This window comes from Gopherus evgoodei, chromosome 13 (assembly GCF_007399415.2).
Source record: "Gopherus evgoodei ecotype Sinaloan lineage chromosome 13, rGopEvg1_v1.p, whole genome shotgun sequence".
NCBI lineage: Eukaryota > Metazoa > Chordata > Testudines > Testudinidae > Gopherus > Gopherus evgoodei.
Window position 1 is genome coordinate 5,378,139 of NC_044334.1, and position 18,411 is coordinate 5,396,549.

At 39.7% G+C, this 18,411-nt stretch overlaps 1 protein-coding gene and 1 long non-coding RNA gene across 4 annotated transcripts in view; one reads left to right on the forward strand and one right to left on the reverse strand.

Annotated features, from left to right (window-relative positions):
• NAA25 (N(alpha)-acetyltransferase 25, NatB auxiliary subunit) overlaps positions 1–18,411 on the forward strand; it is a 42,700-nt gene that overhangs the window by 17,853 nt on the left and 6,436 nt on the right. The window contains exons 10-22 of the mRNA XM_030583450.1: positions 514–683; positions 2,318–2,430; positions 4,190–4,397; positions 4,916–5,005; positions 6,570–6,750; positions 8,066–8,165; positions 12,999–13,150; positions 13,880–14,005; positions 14,330–14,573; positions 14,788–14,911; positions 15,297–15,362; positions 16,911–17,008; positions 17,555–17,665. Coding sequence (XP_030439310.1) covers positions 514–683; positions 2,318–2,430; positions 4,190–4,397; positions 4,916–5,005; positions 6,570–6,750; positions 8,066–8,165; positions 12,999–13,150; positions 13,880–14,005; positions 14,330–14,573; positions 14,788–14,911; positions 15,297–15,362; positions 16,911–17,008; positions 17,555–17,665 — 1,783 coding nt within the window. The remainder of the gene's footprint in view (positions 1–513; positions 684–2,317; positions 2,431–4,189; positions 4,398–4,915; positions 5,006–6,569; positions 6,751–8,065; positions 8,166–12,998; positions 13,151–13,879; positions 14,006–14,329; positions 14,574–14,787; positions 14,912–15,296; positions 15,363–16,910; positions 17,009–17,554; positions 17,666–18,411) is intronic.
• LOC115661186 overlaps positions 1–18,411 on the reverse strand; it is a 38,833-nt gene that overhangs the window by 4,417 nt on the left and 16,005 nt on the right. Inside the window, exons 1-2 of one of the 3 annotated variants that reach the window (XR_004003029.1) lie at positions 8,070–8,147; positions 3,315–3,434 (exon numbers count right to left, since the gene is read on the reverse strand). The exons of 1 other annotated variant lie outside the window; for it this stretch is intronic. This is a non-coding gene — a long non-coding RNA (uncharacterized LOC115661186). Of the gene's footprint in view, positions 1–3,314; positions 3,435–8,069; positions 8,148–18,411 lie in introns of those variants that run through there. One more of the 3 variants, XR_004003031.1, reaches the window with a different exon arrangement.

Below are 18,411 nucleotides of genomic sequence, written 5' to 3' on the forward strand. Positions count from 1 at the left end.
GCAATTTGATGCCCTGTCTCTGTCCTGGCCCTGGGACTACCAGGTTGCCTACCCCGATCTGGGCTGCAGTGTGAAGAATAGAACAATTTGGCAGGCCAGATGCGGACCCCAATTTGGCAGGCCAGATGCGGACCAGTTTCCCATCCTTGCTTTAGTGTGTTCATGTAGGTAAATAGTTGGTGTAAATGCGTGCTAATGTAGAGCTCTCTATCCCAAGAGTCATCATGGCTGCTGGCACATAATGTGCTCGAGCTACTTAGCTGCGGAAGCTGGTCCCTGTTCCAGGAGGGCACTGACCCCCTCTGGAGGCAAGCATATAATGCCCTCTAGTTGTGACTTCACTAGAGCTTCCTTAAGCTGCTCCCTTCACAGGGCCTGGGTCCGAGAGTCGGTAAAACCTGGTTGCTTTGAGGGAGTGATGTTAAGGCATGCTTACCACTTACTACCAGTGCCTCAGAAATGGGAATGGCATAAGAATACTTGCAATCAATACTTGTATCTTTAACTGCACAGCTCTCTGGAAGGAGAAGTGCATTATTCTACAGAGCAAGCTGTGAAATTTGTAGAGGAGAGGATAACAGAAGAAGCTAAGCGCTCTCGGCCACTTCGGGGACCCTATCTAGCCGAACTGGAGCTGATTAGACGTTTGCGACACAGGGGTTGTAGTGATGAATATAAACTAGGTAAGAGCCACTAATTGGATGATAAATTAAACCTTAGGGAAAGAACACCAACCTAGAACAAGCTCTTTGTATTGGGATCATCAATTTAGCAGTGCCTGATGTAAAGTGTGTGCAGGGATTGCATGCATAAATCATCTTCAGATGAAAGGTGTTACAGAAGGTCAAATATTATTCTGATAACAATTCTAGAGTGTTTTAGACCTTTTAAAACGAGGTCTTTGGGGGAGATTTCAAAGGCACTTAATCAGTTTAGGAGCACAAAACCCAGTGACTTTCAGTGGGAGTTGTGCTTTGATAAATCCCATAATAATTTTGAAAATCCTCTCCCTTTGTCATCCTTAGTGTAATCACCGGCTGATATTTCTTTGAGCTCTTTCAGTCTTGTAAATGAGAACAATGATGCTTCTTAAATGCACTTATTGGGGGTTTCATGATTTAAAAAAAAACAAAAACTTTTGGGAGTGGAGTAAGGAAGTGGTTTAATATTAGCAGGATTTCTGCAGACCCTATTTAAATTAACTCATTTTGCATTTAGATGCAGGAAAGTAAATATTATCATCAGATATAAATTGTGTGTGGGTAGCTTGAAATATTCTCCTGTTTTTTTTCATCTCTCATTCTTTATCAGATGGGTTAAGGTTTCTGATTGACTGTAAGATGTGAAATGAAACTATCATGATTTGTAAATCACTGTTTAACTTTGAACATAAGAAACTGCTATGAATACGTTCATTTGCAGGACTGAAAATTCCTCATAGTCATATTTAGGCTTGGCAGAACTCTACTTTTTCTTAAATAATTTTGACAGAATATCTGTTTTTAAGCATTTTCACTAGTCCTGGAAATTATGGGTGGGAGGATCAGACAGTAATTATTTAATTGACTGTCTAATACAGTGGTTCTCAACCAGGGGTCTGGAGCCCACTGTGGGCGCCCAAGGATAGAATCATAGACTTTAAGGTCAGAAGGGACCATTATGATCATCTAGTCTGACCTCCTGCACAACACAGTCCACAGAATCTCACCCACCCACTCCTGTATCAAACCTGTGTGTCTGAGCCATAGTTTAAAAGGCAGGTTTCAGGGGGTCCGCCAAGCAGGGCTGGCATTAGACTTGCTGTGGCCCAGGGCAGAAAATTGAAGCCCCACCGCATGGGGCTGAAGCCTGGGTTTCCAAACCCCACCACCCAGGGCTGAAGCAAAAGACTGAGCAACTTAGCTTCACAGGCCCTCCTGTGGTGTGGGACCCCAGGCAGTGGCCCTGCTTGCTACGCCCTAATGCTGGCCCTGCCGTTTAGATACAGAAAAACAGTTGTTGTGGCACAGGTGGGCTTTTGAGTTTTTATGGCATGTTGGGGGAGCCTCAGAAAGAAAAAGATTGAGAACCCGATGTCAAATATGTTCTCAAGCAGCCTTTTTTCTTAGTTTGCCTAGCTGCAAATTTTTGTTATCAATGGAAAAAAACATTTCTTCAGTTTGTGGGTGTGTCTGGTGAAACTGATGCTCATCAAAATTTACCAATAAAAATCTAATCCTTCCAAGCCTCGTTATATTATTGACTTTGCTTCTAAGTGAGCGGTTTTTTTTAAAAAAAAGATTGAACTGGCATCTTTATAACTGAGTTTCTTTGTTAGGTGACCCAGAAGAACTAATGTTTCAATACTTCAAAAAGTTTGGGGACAAACCCTGCTGTTTCACTGATCTCAAGGTATTTGTGGACCTCCTCCCATCTAGCCAGTGTGCAAAGGTAAGAACAATAGCATTGGGTGAAGTAAAGGGAGGGGTGCTGGAGACTGCTGAGTGCACCAGCTGTCAGCTGAATGCAGCTTTTGACAGTGGTGATATCTTTTCAAGGAGGGAAGGAATCAGTTTATTAGCAATTTGTTTTTCTAAAAATGTAGAACAGAGCAGAATTTTGAATAAAATTAACCAAACCAGAAAAAAGTGTTTCTTAAAAAGCAAAAATGCCAAAGTTCCGAATAACTTCAATGGGGGTTACGTACACACATGCGCGCGCACACACACACATTTTGTTCCTGCAACGTGACTCCCACACTAGAGAATGCATGGAGTAATTCAGTAACTGTTTGTAGGACTGAGCCACCTTCTTGCAGTTCTTTGGTGTCCCATCACTTCTGTTGCCACTTCTGTGGCATAACCTCTCCTCACTCTTCAAGTTGTCACAGTCTGAGATACACAGTAGAGCCCAAAATATCTATCACCATAAAGAGGTTTATTCTCCCTGTATAAACATGAACAGCTGCCATTGAAGCAATGTGAGTTAAACATGAGCGTCAAGGGAAGATAAACCTCCATAGAACGAACTGTAGTGTCTATCTAAAATATCAGAATGAATAAGATTGGCTTGTTAGATAATAGGACTTTATTGTGTTAAACATTGTCCTTCTTTCCTTCCCCCCTTGTCTGTCTTTGTTCATGCTCTGTGTCTAATTGTAAATACTCCCTGGGAAAATGTCTTTCTCTTAATCTGTGCCAAGCACTAGGGCTAGTTAGGGGACTAAGTAATAACAGTGTAGCAGATCTGAGTGACCGAATGGACACATCAGCATCAATTGAGAGAGATGACTGAGACACTATTTGTGTTTCTTCCAGAATCTTTCTGACCCCTACCTTATTTAAACTTAAATTGAGAGAGGATTTCAGCAGTCATGAGCAGCTTGGTAGATGACTTCAGCCTCTGGGAATCCTGCCACTCACCCTCTTGTTCTTCTAAGCCATTGTGGTATATTTCTTGGGGATGGGAGTGAAATAAAAAGTCCTGGATCAGTCAAAAGCTGTTAACAAAATTTATGTAAACTACATATGGGCATTGTCCATATTAGGGATCCCTCTGTTGCTAACATCGACTCAGCTCTCCCAGTGGTGGTAATGTTGATAGCCCTGCTATAGACAGGCTGCTGCCAACACTTTAAGCCCCGTGTTATCTAACTTGTTCAGAGCAGGTATAATCATCGTGGTGTTAAAGCCATTTTTAGCTAAGAGAAAATGATGGTAAAATTTTGCAAATATAATTTTAAAAATGACTCATTTTAATTCCTAAAGTACTGAACAAGTTTAATTCTAACTTACCCTGTCTTGAGAGAGTTAATTCCTTGGAAAGAGTTGTATGGTTGGTTCTGATAAATATGATTTTTAATAAATAATAATAGAATTTAATTTCTACTTGGGGCTCAAAGTTAGCAAGGCATGAAACATTCTGGCCGCAATCCAGCAAAGCACTTGAAGACATAGTTAACTTTAAGCCTGTGTGTAGTCTCATTGACTTTTTTGGTACTTCCTGCATTCTGAGGGTCAGGATCTGAATGTGAACCATCTTGAGGTGTGAGCCCTCTAACTTCAAATTTCAATGCCGTTTTAATTATGGAGTTGTTAATAACACCTCCGTAATCTCATTTTATCCCAGTTTCTGAACATGGCTATAAGACTTGCTGTTTTCTTGAGGTGACTAAGTGCATTGCAAAATTTAACACTTGTTTCCTTTCCAGTTCATCGGTCAGTTGCTGGGAATCATTCCTTTGTCAGCACCAGCAGAGGGTAAACTTGCACTGCCAGCTGACATCAAAGCTTTGCAACAACACTTGTGTGTGGTTCAGCTAACAAGATTGCTTGGTCTCTATCACACCATTGATAAAAAACAAAAGCTGAGTGTTGTCAGGGAGCTGATGTTAAGATACCAGCATGGATTGCAGTTTGGTAAGAAAATCTTGAAACTAGTGCATTGCAGTTAATTCATGTTTAGACTTTATGGGCCAAATTTCCAAAAGCTTGTCACTTTTTTGTAACATTTTTCAATTTTACCAAAAAGAAAGTAGTAGTTGTATTTGCATCTGGTTGAAAAGCTCTTTGTCTTTAAACAATCCTCTGTGGAGTCTGTAACCCCAGACCCTGCAGTACTTAGTATAGAAGAGCCTGGAAGTGAAACTCACTAGAAACAAAAGTGAAACGGACCTGTTCCCTGTCCACTTTGAGGGAACTGCCAAAAGCATAAACGAGGAAAAGCAACAATACGTTGACAATTAGTAACAGATGTAAGGAAACTTGGGATTTCAAAAATTAATTAACCAGACAATGTCCCTTTAGAAATGTCATCTGGTGAGCTGAAAGGCTGCCAATTTACATAGCTATGTAATAAATGGTTGCCCTGTTTATTGAATGTAATGATTTTGATAATACATGTACTATGCAGGGTGATGCTTTTTTTTCCTCTATAGGGAAATCTTGTTTGAAAACTGAATTGCAGTTTTCAGATTATTACTGTCTGCTTGCAGTTCACCTGCTTCTGGATATGTGGCTAGAGGCAGGTAAGTACCTTCAGTCTTATTCTTCTTAAAACCTATATGAATAATTTTCTGTTTCTACATGTGTGTTCTGCATCCCTTGAACAGGAGGGCTGAACCTTGCTTCCTTGAAATCTGAGTTGTAGTTGCTACTTATTGGGCAGAGGGTGTCACTGTTGAGTCACTCAGCATTAGTCTGTTGTTTTCAAACAAAATAGCTAGGGTCCATCTCCTTGGGGCTTAACTCCCTTCTTGTCCAAAACTTATTTTACAAACAGTGCTTAAATTGCTTAACTTAAATGTTAGATACACATCTCTGTTATAGCCTTAAATAACTAACTATTACTATTGATTATTTGTATTACATTAGCTTGGTGGTGTTCTGATCTATAGGACAATACAGTCCCTGCCCCAAGACCTTACAAGCTAAAAACAAAAAACAAAGTTTGGGGGCAAGGATACAACATTACAAGTGAAGGGTTTGAGTGTGTGGGGGTGTGACTGAATGGTCAGCATGTGGCTTGTTAGTTCTGTGGGTTTGGGATTTTTTCTGCATTAACTATCCCCTGCTGCTTAAAGTATCCTCTTCTGAGCTGGTGTTTCCTTACCCAAAACTCATTTGAAACCTGACATTTTTTAAGAATTTCAATTTTTAAGTCCCAGTAAAATCCTTGGAACTCTGCCTCCTTGCTTAGGACTCTCCCCTCATCCTTCCTCAGTCCAGCCTCTCTCTGTATCCTTCTGCAGAGAATCTGCCCCCTCCCTTCTGCACAGCCGCCTCTTCACTTAAGAGAAATTCAAAAGTCTCTCCTGACATCAGACTGTTGGCATTGCATTGGTATTCACCCTTTGATATTACTGATTGAGGAACCATGGCCACAGACATCTCCCCAAAGTCCTGGCTCAATAGTGGTTGAGGGTTAGGGAGCCCCTCCTACCCCCTGGTGGTATGACAGCTACTGCCTCTCCTTTCTGCAAATGCTTGGTCCTTCATCCTGGGAAATCTCATGGAGAGCTCCAGCCCACAGGGTTCTCCAGGGAGGATGGCAGGTGGAGCCACATGCCCTGAAATTCCTGGCTCTTTTGGGGGCAGGGAGTATCCAGTTAACCCCCTCTCCATGGTGCTTAAAGGCACCCTTAATCTTCTGATGTGGTTACAGTCTACAACCCCTAAATGGTCCAGGAGTCATTTACCAGAGGGTCATTCTCTCACTGTCATACGCTGCTGGTGTGTGGGGTCTGCACTCTGTGGTGAATAGTAATGGAAGACCCAGGCACCTGGAACTAGCTCCTTCTAGCAGGTGTCTGTTGCATTCAGGCTGAATTCTAATGTATTTTTAAGGTACCTACATGCCTTGTTTTGATGCTGAGCGTAATACCATTTATTTAGACATTCGTATAATTCAAAGTAGCTTTAAGAGACGAGTAACATGCAGGCAGCATGGGAAATATGTTTGAGGAGCAATGAGAGAGGTTTTTCAACCCAGTGTAATTGTTGTGCCAGTTTCAAACCCTGCTCTCTGTTAAATACCCCCCCCCCCCCCCGTTCACACCTAATGTCTATGTGTGCTTGTCTCCTCATCACCAGGTGAAGAGATGGCCGTGTGGCAGTCCTTGACTTTATTAGAAGAAGGATTAACCCACAGTCCTTCTAATGCTCAGTTCAAATTGCTGCTCATTCGAATTTACTGCATGCTTGGTGCATTTGAACCTGTTGTGGAGCTTTATTCCAGCCTTGATGCTAAGCACGTACAGCACGACACCATCGGGTGGGTAGTGTATACTCAGAATAATTGGTCACACTGGCTCTCCGCTAACCATGCCCCCAATTTTTAAATGTTCTATTTTCAGTTGTCTTTAGAATGACAAACCAGTAATATGTTGTTAAAAGGATCACTCCATGCTGGAAGGATCAGCTCAGCCCTTCCACCTTTTGAAATGGGTAAAATGAGTACCATGCAGTTCACATTGGGGAGGGGAAGAGAGATCTGTTAGATGAGATCTTAAAAACCAAGATCTTGTCTTTTGGTGGACAGTGAAGATCCCATGGAGTTTTTATTAAGGTGGGGGTTTATCCTGGCCCCCTTGAATCAGATTTCCCCTACTGTCCCTATGGTTTTGCAGCATGCTTTGCCACTTAGCCCCAGAGGGAGCCATGTTTCTGTGAGGCTTTATCAAAATAGCATGTGGGATTAAAGGTGCTTATGTAAATGTGAGTTAGTATTACATATAAAACACAGACCTGAAATCTTTCTCAGCTCCACCATAATGTCCCTCAATCCATTTCTAGTTCTGCCATTTGTTTCTTATGTGGTTTTATGTTGGTTACTTTTAAATCTTAGTACCTCTGAGTGAAGGGAACCTACTTACTGATTTCCTTCTTTGAAAATGCCTTTTGAATTTGTATGCCTGGTATGGAGGCAAAACTTAGCTCTGACATACAGTGCTGGTCATGCAGTCTCAAGACTGTGCTGTGGTAAAAAAAAGGTCTGGTCTACATTACAGACCTATATTGGTATAACTGCATTGCTCAGGGGTGTGAAAAATTCACACCCCAAGCAACATCATTATACCAACCTATATACACACACACCACGTGTAGACAGCACTATGTTGGCAAGAGAGGTTCTCCCACCAACATAGCTACTGCCTCTCAGGGAGGTGGAATAACTAAGCCAACAGGCTTAGAGCATCTTCATTAAAGCAGTGTAGCTGTGCCAGTGTATTTTAAATGTAAACTTGCCCACAGATCACAAGTACAGGGAAGGGTCTTGAAGCTTTTTTGTGGATATCAACTTAAAAAAGATTTTGCCCCTTGGATCAGATAGAAAGAGGAGCTCTGTGTCCTGCAGATCCTGGTTAGGTGAAATTAGAATTTAATAATAATAAAGAGGAACCTTTACATTTAAAAAAAATTTGAGATGAACATTGTCAAATTTCCATTACCTTGTAACTCCCTTGAGAATTGTATATGAAGACAGAAACTGTGCTGTGATTCTCTGGTCAATGAGACTCTTAATGAAATTCATCTTCTCAGGGCATTGTGTGACAGTGTATAATTCAAATTATTGTGTTATATTTCAGTTACCTTCTGACACGCTATGCAGAGTCCCTGGGTCAATATGCCGCTGCATCCCAATCCTGCAATTTTGCACTCAGGTTTTTCCACTCCAACCAGAAAGATGTAAGTGACACTAATTTCTCTCATGACTCGTAACAAAGCAGTTGTGTCCAAGTTACTACGAAAAGAACATGCGTGTGATAGAAGGATTTATACAGGGTTTGCTGTGGATGGATCACAATAGAAAAACTGGATCTACAACATAGCAGCTTGTTATGGCTATAGCAAAGCTTTGGCTCAGCTTTTTGTTTTCTGTTCAGAAAGGTTTATAATTCTACCACAAAATTTCATTGCTTGCTGGAATTCTACTTTTGACCTTTCATTTTCTAAAAATCAATATATTATAAATTTATTTCAAAAGTGCTGCTATGGCCATTTTAGATATAGTGGCTAAAGAATAGTGATTTCTGTATCACTATAAATAAAAAATAACATGGCAAGTGACTAGTCCATGATGGCATAAATTCATCTTTAGCATTTTGGAAAGTTACTTGGCAGCACAGGTTGATAACAGAGACCCTGGTGGCAGTAGACTGGTTGAAGCAGAATAATTTATGTATGGTTAGTCTCAATAGTACAGGTTGTCATAAAAGTGCAGTAAATATGTAGGGAATAGGGTGAGGGTATGAAGAGAGGAAAAATTAAACCAACTTTATTGAAAACTGGCTTCAGTAAAGCAGAACAGATGTAAAAATTAGCTGCAATACTTTGAAACAGTAAATAAAGATGAGGATTTAGGATTCTGCAGTGCTAATGGAAACACATTTCAACTGCCACCACCAGGCCAGCAGAGTGAAAGGTGGCGTGACTTGCAGGAAAGTCTTCCTGATTTAAAGATGAGTCTCTCAACTATAATGGGGTTCTTTGGAGTGGGGCTAATGAAAGAGCAACTAAACTCCCTGAAGAGCATTTGATACTTCTTAAAATGTGAATGCACATGGCTAGACCTTCAGAAAAATTCAGTTGCTTGCTTGTGAGTCTTAACACATTTTAATTATTATTGTCGTGACTCTCTTATTTGTGAAAATTACATTTCCTGGAAGAATCTTGGTGTAGCCATAGGAAAAATATCAGTGGTGTTCCACAATTGCATTGTCAGTTTTTTGTTTGTTTGTTTAAACATGACTAGATGTAGAAGTACTGATATTTAGGCTCATTTCTTAGTCTTGGGGTGAGTATTTATTAGGCAATTAGGAATAGAAGAAATTTCTCTAATCTGTAGCAGTTGTTACATGATTGTATAGAAGTGTTGCTCCCCATGATGTATTCAGGAGGTATATTTTGTACCACAGAATGAATTTTAATACCGAGCACTTACATGGTACTGCTTTACAAACGTTGATCATCACAACATCCCTGAGAGGTAGGTAATAGAAAATTATCCCCATTTTACCGATGTGAGGAAACTGAGGTACAGAGTGACTGATTTTCCTACACTTCGAGTCATTGTCTGAGCTGGGATTAGAATTTAAGAATTCTTGGCTCCCAGTGGATGGTTTAAAACTCATTTTGTCCTTCTAACATCAAATGCAAATGTAAGGGTTATCTGTGCTGTGTAGAAATGCATGTATGATGCATATAATGCAGTCATTGCATAGAAGAAGAATCTCCTTGGTCTGTCAGTAGTTAAGTTCTTTCAATGTGTAAGGTTTCTCTAATGCTTTAACTGTCTTCTAAGGGTGGAAATAGAAGTGGTGATCTTAGTTGCAAAATGTGTCTGCAACTGATACAGAAAAGATCTTGTGACAGTGGAGCAGAGAACCACACTTGTGCAGCAGACATGCTGGATAGATGACGTCTTAGCTTTCTCTTGTGTTATCATTTACTTGCCTGTTTTTTTTTGTTTTCCTCTGCTGAACTTATTTGTCAAGATCATTGGGACTGTGTGTGATGGGTGTGCACTCATTATACTGGAACAAAATTCTGGATGGAAACATTAATTTTTTTGATAGATGAGTCTTGGATTTATCAACGTAGTGGCTTTTCTTTTTGTTTCATTCAGAAGTTACTCTCTTGATTTTGTTAAGCCATGTTTGATCTGTTTCCAAATAATTCAGTGGAAGAGACTGCAATTCAGGACAAAGTGACTTTCATTGATAAAAAGTTTGACAGCAACATGCCAAGAAGGAAAAATAAAGATTTGAAGAAAACACCTAGTGGACATAATTCTCTTGACTGAGTGCACTAAAGACTGTAAAGCGGCAAGAAGTCATATTGATTGGGAAAAGAGCTCAGATTCAACTAACATCAGGCTGCATTACTGCCTCTAGGCACCAATTTAGGCTAAGGTTATTCTGATCAGTATGACTTATAAAAATGCTTGAGATGGAGAAGACTCAGTTGCCCTTTTCTGTCACTCAGGGCACATATCCATATAAAGATCTATTGAATCGCATTCCATGTGGTATTGGGACACTCTTGGCAGGAGGCACACTATTCAGAATCTGGTGTGTCAGTTCAGTTTTCAGAATTCGTGGAGTACTTTTTACCTGGATTAGTGTATTGGTTTACTCTCATCTCAAAGAATTGGAATCAAAGTGGAAAAAGATGCATTTGGACTATCTACTTCTTTCTACTGTTAATCTGAAGACACAGTTTTGAAGACGTACACATGTCATTTTTCTTCTCAAGGATACAGCATTCCAGAGACGTCATTAAAGGCGACTGACTAGTAGCGTCCTTGATTTCTGAAAGACAAGCATTGATTTACTCTATCGTCTGACCTGAACAGTTTCCAGTACTCACCAGTTTTAGATTTGTTTAATGGAAACTACACTACGGTAAGCATTACCAGCTTGCCTGTAGTATTTATCTTTAAATCCTGTCTGTCCTGCAAATTGCAGGAGACAAAGGTTCATTTCCAGAGTTTTGTTTGAATAGGACAATGTCATGTCAACAGTGGAAAAATAGGGCTTCTAATAGAGGTCACACCTCGACTGTCCTTAGTTCAGAATCTGCCTGCAGTTTTCATTCCCTCCTGCTGTTCAGTTAGGGGGTTGCCTCTTCATCCTACTAACAGTTCTGACGTCAGCTTCCTGGATCCCCTTCTAGTTCCACAGCAACATCTACCTGCAATGTTAAAGGAGGACTATTCTTTAAAAGTTACCTTTTTAGCTGGGTTAAGATACTGCCTGATGTTTGTTCCTTACTTTTTAAGATTCTTGTTTAGAAGGCTTGAAATTTCACCAAAACATGTGTGTCCACCATCCTGTCCAAATACAGAACACACTAAACTTGCCCTGTAGTGTTTTGTTCATCGGACTTTGCCTGAAACAGTACATTTGGGGTTTAAATTGAGTGATCTCACATAAAAGTTCAGTTGTTCTTAGTGAACAGTACTGATCATCTTAAACTAATGCATTTTTCAGCTTGCTTGCTGAATGTATGCCTCCTGGTAAGGTGAATTAAACTGACAAGGTGACCAACATTAAGGAATCCTGTGGGGTGCACTGTTCAACAGTCTTGAATATTCCTGTTCTGAGAGAGACCAGGAGGAAAAGAGGCAGTATTGCTGTACTTGACCAAAACTAAAAAGGCAACTTCATCCTTTTCAAGAGAGTCCTTCTTTAAATCTGCAGAATCACAAGTAATCTCTTTAATTTTCTTGTGTCCGTCCGTCTTTAATTTCTCCAGATACTGCAGGCAAACAGAGCACCGAGGTGTCCCATGGGGATTTAAAAGCCGCGTCGATGCTGTTGAATTAGCGCCCGTGGCGCAATCCCGCAGCCTGAAATGAATTCTGCAAGGCTGTTTATCAGAGGGTATGTTGTTGAATATTGGCATATTTTTCATATTATGCAAATAACCAAATTGCTTGGTAAAAAGACAGGGAGAGAACTGGCTAAACGGACATTCCCTGTTTTTGGCAAACATACGGTGACATTTGGCTTTAAGTACAGTCTCTCAAACTCTTCAGACCAGGTTCAATCAGTTGGTATAGCGTATTATAGAAACACACTGGTGACTTGATCTGGTGTATGTCAGGTGTGAATTCATCCCATAATCTTTCATTTGTGGTTTTCATTCTGATTTTCCAGAATTTCTCATTGATAGAGTAATTCTGGTAAAGTATCTATCATGTCTTGGTGCATGAATTGCTTCATATGTCTTTATATTTTGATATTTACATCAAAATAAGTGCTCATTTTGGACTCCCTACTCATATAGATCTCTTCATGGGGAACACTTGGATGGGGCTGAAATCTTGGTTTAAAGCTTTTATTGTTGCATTTCGTTGGAGAGGGGAGGCAAACTAATGCATGGATTCTGATGTTTCCTTTGGGATTTAGATTGTATTGAGATGTAATGTGTACACGCCGCATGGTGTTATCCTGTGATGCTGTATTCAAAACCTAATAAAAATGAGAAGCAAAAGTGTAGCATGAGTAATTTTTTAAACCTATGTGAAAGTAACACACAATGGCACATGCCCAAGTCAGACACAGGAAAATCTGGGGTAGATCTATTTTGGTTATAATGGATTTTCTCAGTGAAATGGTTGCATTTTGTTCGAGATGCCCTCACTTTCTATAGCATGCATAACAAGATCTCAAGAAAAGAGGAAGCTTCCGCAATTTAAAAAAAAAAAATTTGCCTTTCAGTTTTAGGGGTGGCACCAACTTGCCGTTTCTTAGTGTTGGCTCATTTGTTTAATAAAGAAATTGGTAGCTTACTAGACACTGTCCCAGGAAGGAAAGCAGCGAAGCTTACACCACTATCTGTGTCTGGGAGGCTTGGGCAAGCAGAACTGCACAGTTCTCCCAAGTGATAAGTGCTTGATAGACTCTGCACCTTCAGATTCATGGCAATTTGATTTGTCTGTAACCCTGTTAAGACTCTAGTTGTTTTTACTTTATCATGGCAACTAATACAGAGATGATGTGTGTTCCTTCCTAGACCTCAGAATATATTATTCAAGCCTACAAGTATGGTGCATTTGAGAAGATCCCAGAATTCATTGCTTTTAGGAACAGGCTGAACACTTCACTTCACTTTGCACAAGTCCGCACTGAACGGATGTTGTTAGACCTCTTACTTGAAGCAAATATGTAAGTATGGCAGAGGCAAAAGAACAGTAACTCAAACAGTAAACCAGTCAGGGGTTCTGCATGGGAAGAGCAGCCTTTCCTGAACGAGTGCTTCTTGTCTACCTGGTACAGGTCATCAGAGTTGCTTTCCTTGTAAGCCTTAGGCCTGGTCTACAGTACAAAATTAGACTGGCTTAACTGCTTCACTTAGGTGTTTGCAGCATAGTTAAGCCAACCTAAATCCCTGCATAGGCAGGGCTAGGTGAACAGAAGAATTCTTCCATTAACCTAGCTACCACTTCTCGGGGAGGTGGGTTGCACTGTAGTTGTGCTGCTGCAGCATTATAAGTATAGACAAGCCCTTAGCTTCCCCATCTGTAAAGTGGGTTATATTACTAGGGTACCTCAAAGGGATGCTGAGAGGTTTAACGTTTGAGGTGCTCTGATGGAATATGCTATTGAAGTACAACATAGACTCATTTATTGTAATAAAAACTTTATCCAATACTTCTAATCCATCCAATAACATTTACTACCTTCAGTACAAGTTCCAGTTAATCCATGTTAGTGGCTAGTTTGCTGTCCCCACCAGCGTTCTATCTCTTTAACGCTAGTAGGTAGGTTTGACTTTTCTATACGGTGTAGCTAACAGTTATGTGCTCTGTTGAGAGTATAGACTATATCAGTGGGTTGGGCTTTCACCTCAGCTATTAAACGTTTGGTTTAATGATACTAATATTTATGTGCTAGATCAACCAGTTTAGAAGAAAGTATAAAGTCCATGAGTCTGAGTCCAGAGGAAGATGATATTCCATGGAAAGATTTGCATGACAACAGAGACCTAACGGTCTTATTTAATTGGGACCCAAAAGACAGGTGAGTACAAAGGCCTGCAGGGGTCAGTCTTTCAGAAATGTGTTTTAGGGAGAAAATCATTTCAGGATAAATTCCAAGTGTCACTTAAATATTTTCTAGGCTGGCTAACTGCACATTTAACAAGAGCATCGTTTACAATTTCTAACAATGCTCTCCTCTTACTTATTCACATTAATACCATTCCCTGAATTTCCAGTCATTCCCACCTTTCCACATGGGATTCCAAAGCTCTGCATCAGACTAGGATAAAGCATGTTCATGGAAGCTTGCTACTGTTATGAATATAAAACATTTGTCTAAAAACCTTTTGGTGCCTTTCTCTAGGGACATTTCTGAAGAGCATAGGAAACAGTCACTGGAGGAAGAAACCATCTGGTTGCAAATCCGATCTTTAACTTTAAGGCTAGTAAGCGGACTCCCAACGCTTAGTCATACTGTTCACCCAAAGAACTCTGAAAAGACTGCCGAGAATGGTGTCTCGTCCAAAATTGATACAATACGGTCTCTGCTTCAACAACTGGAAACAGCAGTGGATTCAGGGAAGCAGTTTCTTGAGCAGAAAATTCAGGTACCTGTTAAGGAAAAGTGATCCCAGAATCTTTAATGCCCATGAATACAAGCACAGAAACTCGGTGTGTCTTGTAACATTCTGCAGGCTGCAACATTCACTTAACTGATCCTGAGTTTGTAGCTTCTGAAATCTGAGATGTGCCAAAGAACAATACTGTTTTCTGTTTAAGGAAAAGCTTCAACATCTTTCTTTTTCTTTCCTTCTTGCCTAGTATCCTGTCCTTGGCCCTCCTCCTACCCGAATGGCTGGCTTCTTCAGTAATGGCAGCTGTCAGTGCCAGACTAGCTTGTTTTATCTTGTTAGTGATATTTATGAACTAGATACCAGTGGCTTAGGTAAGTGGTTGGGTTGCAAGGAGGTTAAACCAATGTGTGTGGGGTGTCACATGGGGTGGAGGTGTATCTAAACAGTTTCAAAATGGCTTTGCATTTAGTTAATAAATTATATTAATGAGTTGGAAACAAATTGATAAACCAACCATGTGTAGAGTGACCATTTTTTGTGTGACACTTTAGGTTGTGAAGAAAATCACAGCTTTATTTAATCTTGTGTGCTTGTCTTCCTGAATTTTCTTACAATTATATTAATGTACCAGTCAGTCACACTTGAAGCATTCCATACAGTGCATATTTTTATGGGGTTTTTTAAAATTGTTTTGTATTCTGAAGCAGAAAAAACATTATTTAAAAAAGATGTATTTGTAACATTTTTTTATTTCAGAAGATTCAACAGAAATCCAAGAGAGGATAGGGAATAGTTTTAAAACTTTACTAGAACAATTAACAGGTAAGTAATAGTTTGGGAATAAACATTTATAGCCAAGGTGACACTTCAGTGATTTTAAAATTTAAAATGACTCACTTAGGCTTCTTTGATAATGTCATCCTTAAATTGCTGGAGGCTGAGAATAGTATTACGTCCTATTGTTTCATTGCCACCCCCCCCCCACTCCCTTCCCTCCCATCCCCCCACCCTAAATAAATAAATAAACAAATAGAACCGTGGGTTTATACCAGTCACACACTGGAATTCTAGTTTGTTGGTTGTGGTGGTATAAGAATAATCCCAAATTATTTATCTGCTGTTTAGAAATATTCTTTCTTCATTCCAGACATTAAGGTAATTTTAAAGCGAAAAATCAGTCATTACAGATCTAGCTTGCATTGTTAAGCACAGAATGGTTTTGTTATACTACCCAGCACCCTATACAGCAGCAAAGCCAAATGCTCTGGCCCTTCCGTGTGTGGGGTTATAATGTAACATTTATTTAAAGAGGAAGAGAAAACCCTAAAAGGATTTTAACGAAATTTGTCAATTTGTAATGGCCAAAAGTTACCAATGTGTGATTGCTGCCTGGTATTGTGTGAAATGGGTTAGAACTGAGTCCAGTTCCCAGCATACAGGGGTCTGTATATCTCTCAAACCACCACCAAGGCACTAACTGGCAACCTTGTTGGCAGCCCTAGCAGAGGGAGCAAGGGGTGAATGAACCTTCCCTTCGGGTCAAGGTTAGGGCATTCTGGTGAGATGTGGTTGGGAAGTTGGTACTGCCTCTGCTGTATCAGGTTTGTGCATAATAGGGAGCTGTGTTCCCTAGGTCTGTCAGTCCAGCACCCTTCACAAGCACTAAAATCGCACACACAAGGTTTAAACTAATCCTGTAACTGAGTAAAAGCACTTAGCAAGTTTAAAGGTAAAATTCTGCATGTAAAGAGAACTGCCTGCATGATAACAGGAAGAACATCAAGCTACTAGAATATCTGTAAGTGGAAGAGAGCTGGATTTCTCTCACTGACGTTAGTGAGAATGCTGTGAAAATGCAGTAAGAGATTCTTAATCAGTCAGAAAAGGACAGTCATGTAAAACTGGCCTTTTACTGTTCTTAACCTTCCTTATATTCTTCCTCATCTCCACCTGTAGCTATCTTTCTTCGTGTAAGCAGACCACCTGGGTTTTGATTTAAACCAGTTTATTATTAAAAACCTGCAGGTGAACCTGTTTGCTGGCAAATGTTGGGTTATCTGACTTTCTACTCCATTTCTGGCTATACTGATGTGACTGGTGCACGTAATTACAAATGCACAAGACAATAGAAAAAAATCGCATACCAAGTTTTTGACAAAGGCTTTACATTACAGATTCATTCAGAAATGATTTGAAAACTGTATCCACTCTAGAAGTAGTCTTTGGTTAACTGTATCCTGTCATACACTAGTTTGAAATGGGTCTTTTTGTAGCTTCATGTAGTTTATTAAAATGTGTACCCCATCGAAAATATGTAAGCATCTGTATTGATCCTTATTCTGAACATAAGAATTGTCTTCCTTTTTTCAGACTTGTTCAGTAAATGTAAAGGTGACTTGATGGAAGTCAGAGATGGCATCTTGAAAACTCATCCAAACGTTTTAGAAAACTTAGTCTTCTTTGTTGAGGTAAGCGGCTTTTCATTTACTGCAGTTCTTGGTCGCTTTGGAAATTCTGGCTGTTCTAATTTAATTGTTCTGTTTTACAACAACCCAAATTACAAGATGAAATCTGTATCCTGCTCTCTTCTGAGTTCTGCCTTGGGGCTCCCTGAACCCTGCCTTTTCACATTGAGCTTTATACAAATAATCATGATGATGATGCAAAAATAAAACCTGACTTCCAGACTTGGAATTAAGACAGGAGAATATCAAGATTCCTAAAGTTTTGTTTCTTGAATGGGTCTGGTGTAATTTTTGGGAAATGAGATGTAGATGAAGATAATGGTAAAATATTTTAGAATTAACTGTGCTCAGGACTTTAGCCTAATAAATGAAGTGCACAGATCCCAATTTTTTATGTACAACTATGGAGACCATCTCTCTATTCCCTTTATATCCCAATTACTGTATTTTAAGTCTTTAATAAAGGGCATAATTTTGAACTTAAAAATGGCTCCAGTAGTATTATTTCTATTTGTACCAGACTTGTACATCTGTTTTTCTTCCTTTCAGACAATGTCCATCACCCTATGGGTGTCAAGTTACTGTGATAGTGTCCTGCGACCCTTCAAATCGAGCTTACAGAAAAGGAAAAAGAAAAAAAAAGAGACAAGTGTAGTTATGGTAGGCAACTCAATGGAGACATGAGTTCTAATCCTATGATGCTTCCGTAAAGGGGAATGGGTGCAATTTTCAAAAGCACCCCAGGTCCTACTTTCAAAAGTGACTAAGAGCTTAACCTCCATTAAGGAGCTCTCCTAAACCACTTTTGAAAGTGGGACTTGTAAATTGCTTATGTGCTTTTGAAAATTAATGGGAAAATGCAACATTATGGAATATATCATAACCAGCACTGCTGAGTGTATGCATTAGCCTGTTGGATAGAGTTAGTATGATTTCTATTCTGTATATAACCATCTTAAGTCCAAGGTTGGTACAGTTTCCAAACTGTTCCCACAAAAAAAGTTTTTCAAGATAAAGGCTTCTAAAATGAGGATACTATCAAGTTACATAATATTTTTCATCTTCAGAGGGTTTTTTGTTTGTTTTTTGTTTTTTTTACAAACATTAACTACTAAATGAAATGTAATTTTGAACAGTGCTAGTTGGAAAAAAAATCACTGAAAAATTCCGTTGGAAAATGCCAGGTGGTCTAAACTGAAACCTGTCATTGAAATATATCTGTTTCGATGAAACTTTCCTCAAGAAGGTTTCTTAGATCCAGGCTGAATCAGGCTGAGCAGTGATTTGAACCTGGCTTCCCACATCCCAGGTGCATGCCCCAACCACTGGGCAATAGAGTCAGACTCTCTCTGGCCTAGTGAATGTTTGTTTATTTATATCAAGTAGAACAACTCCAACAAGAGTGA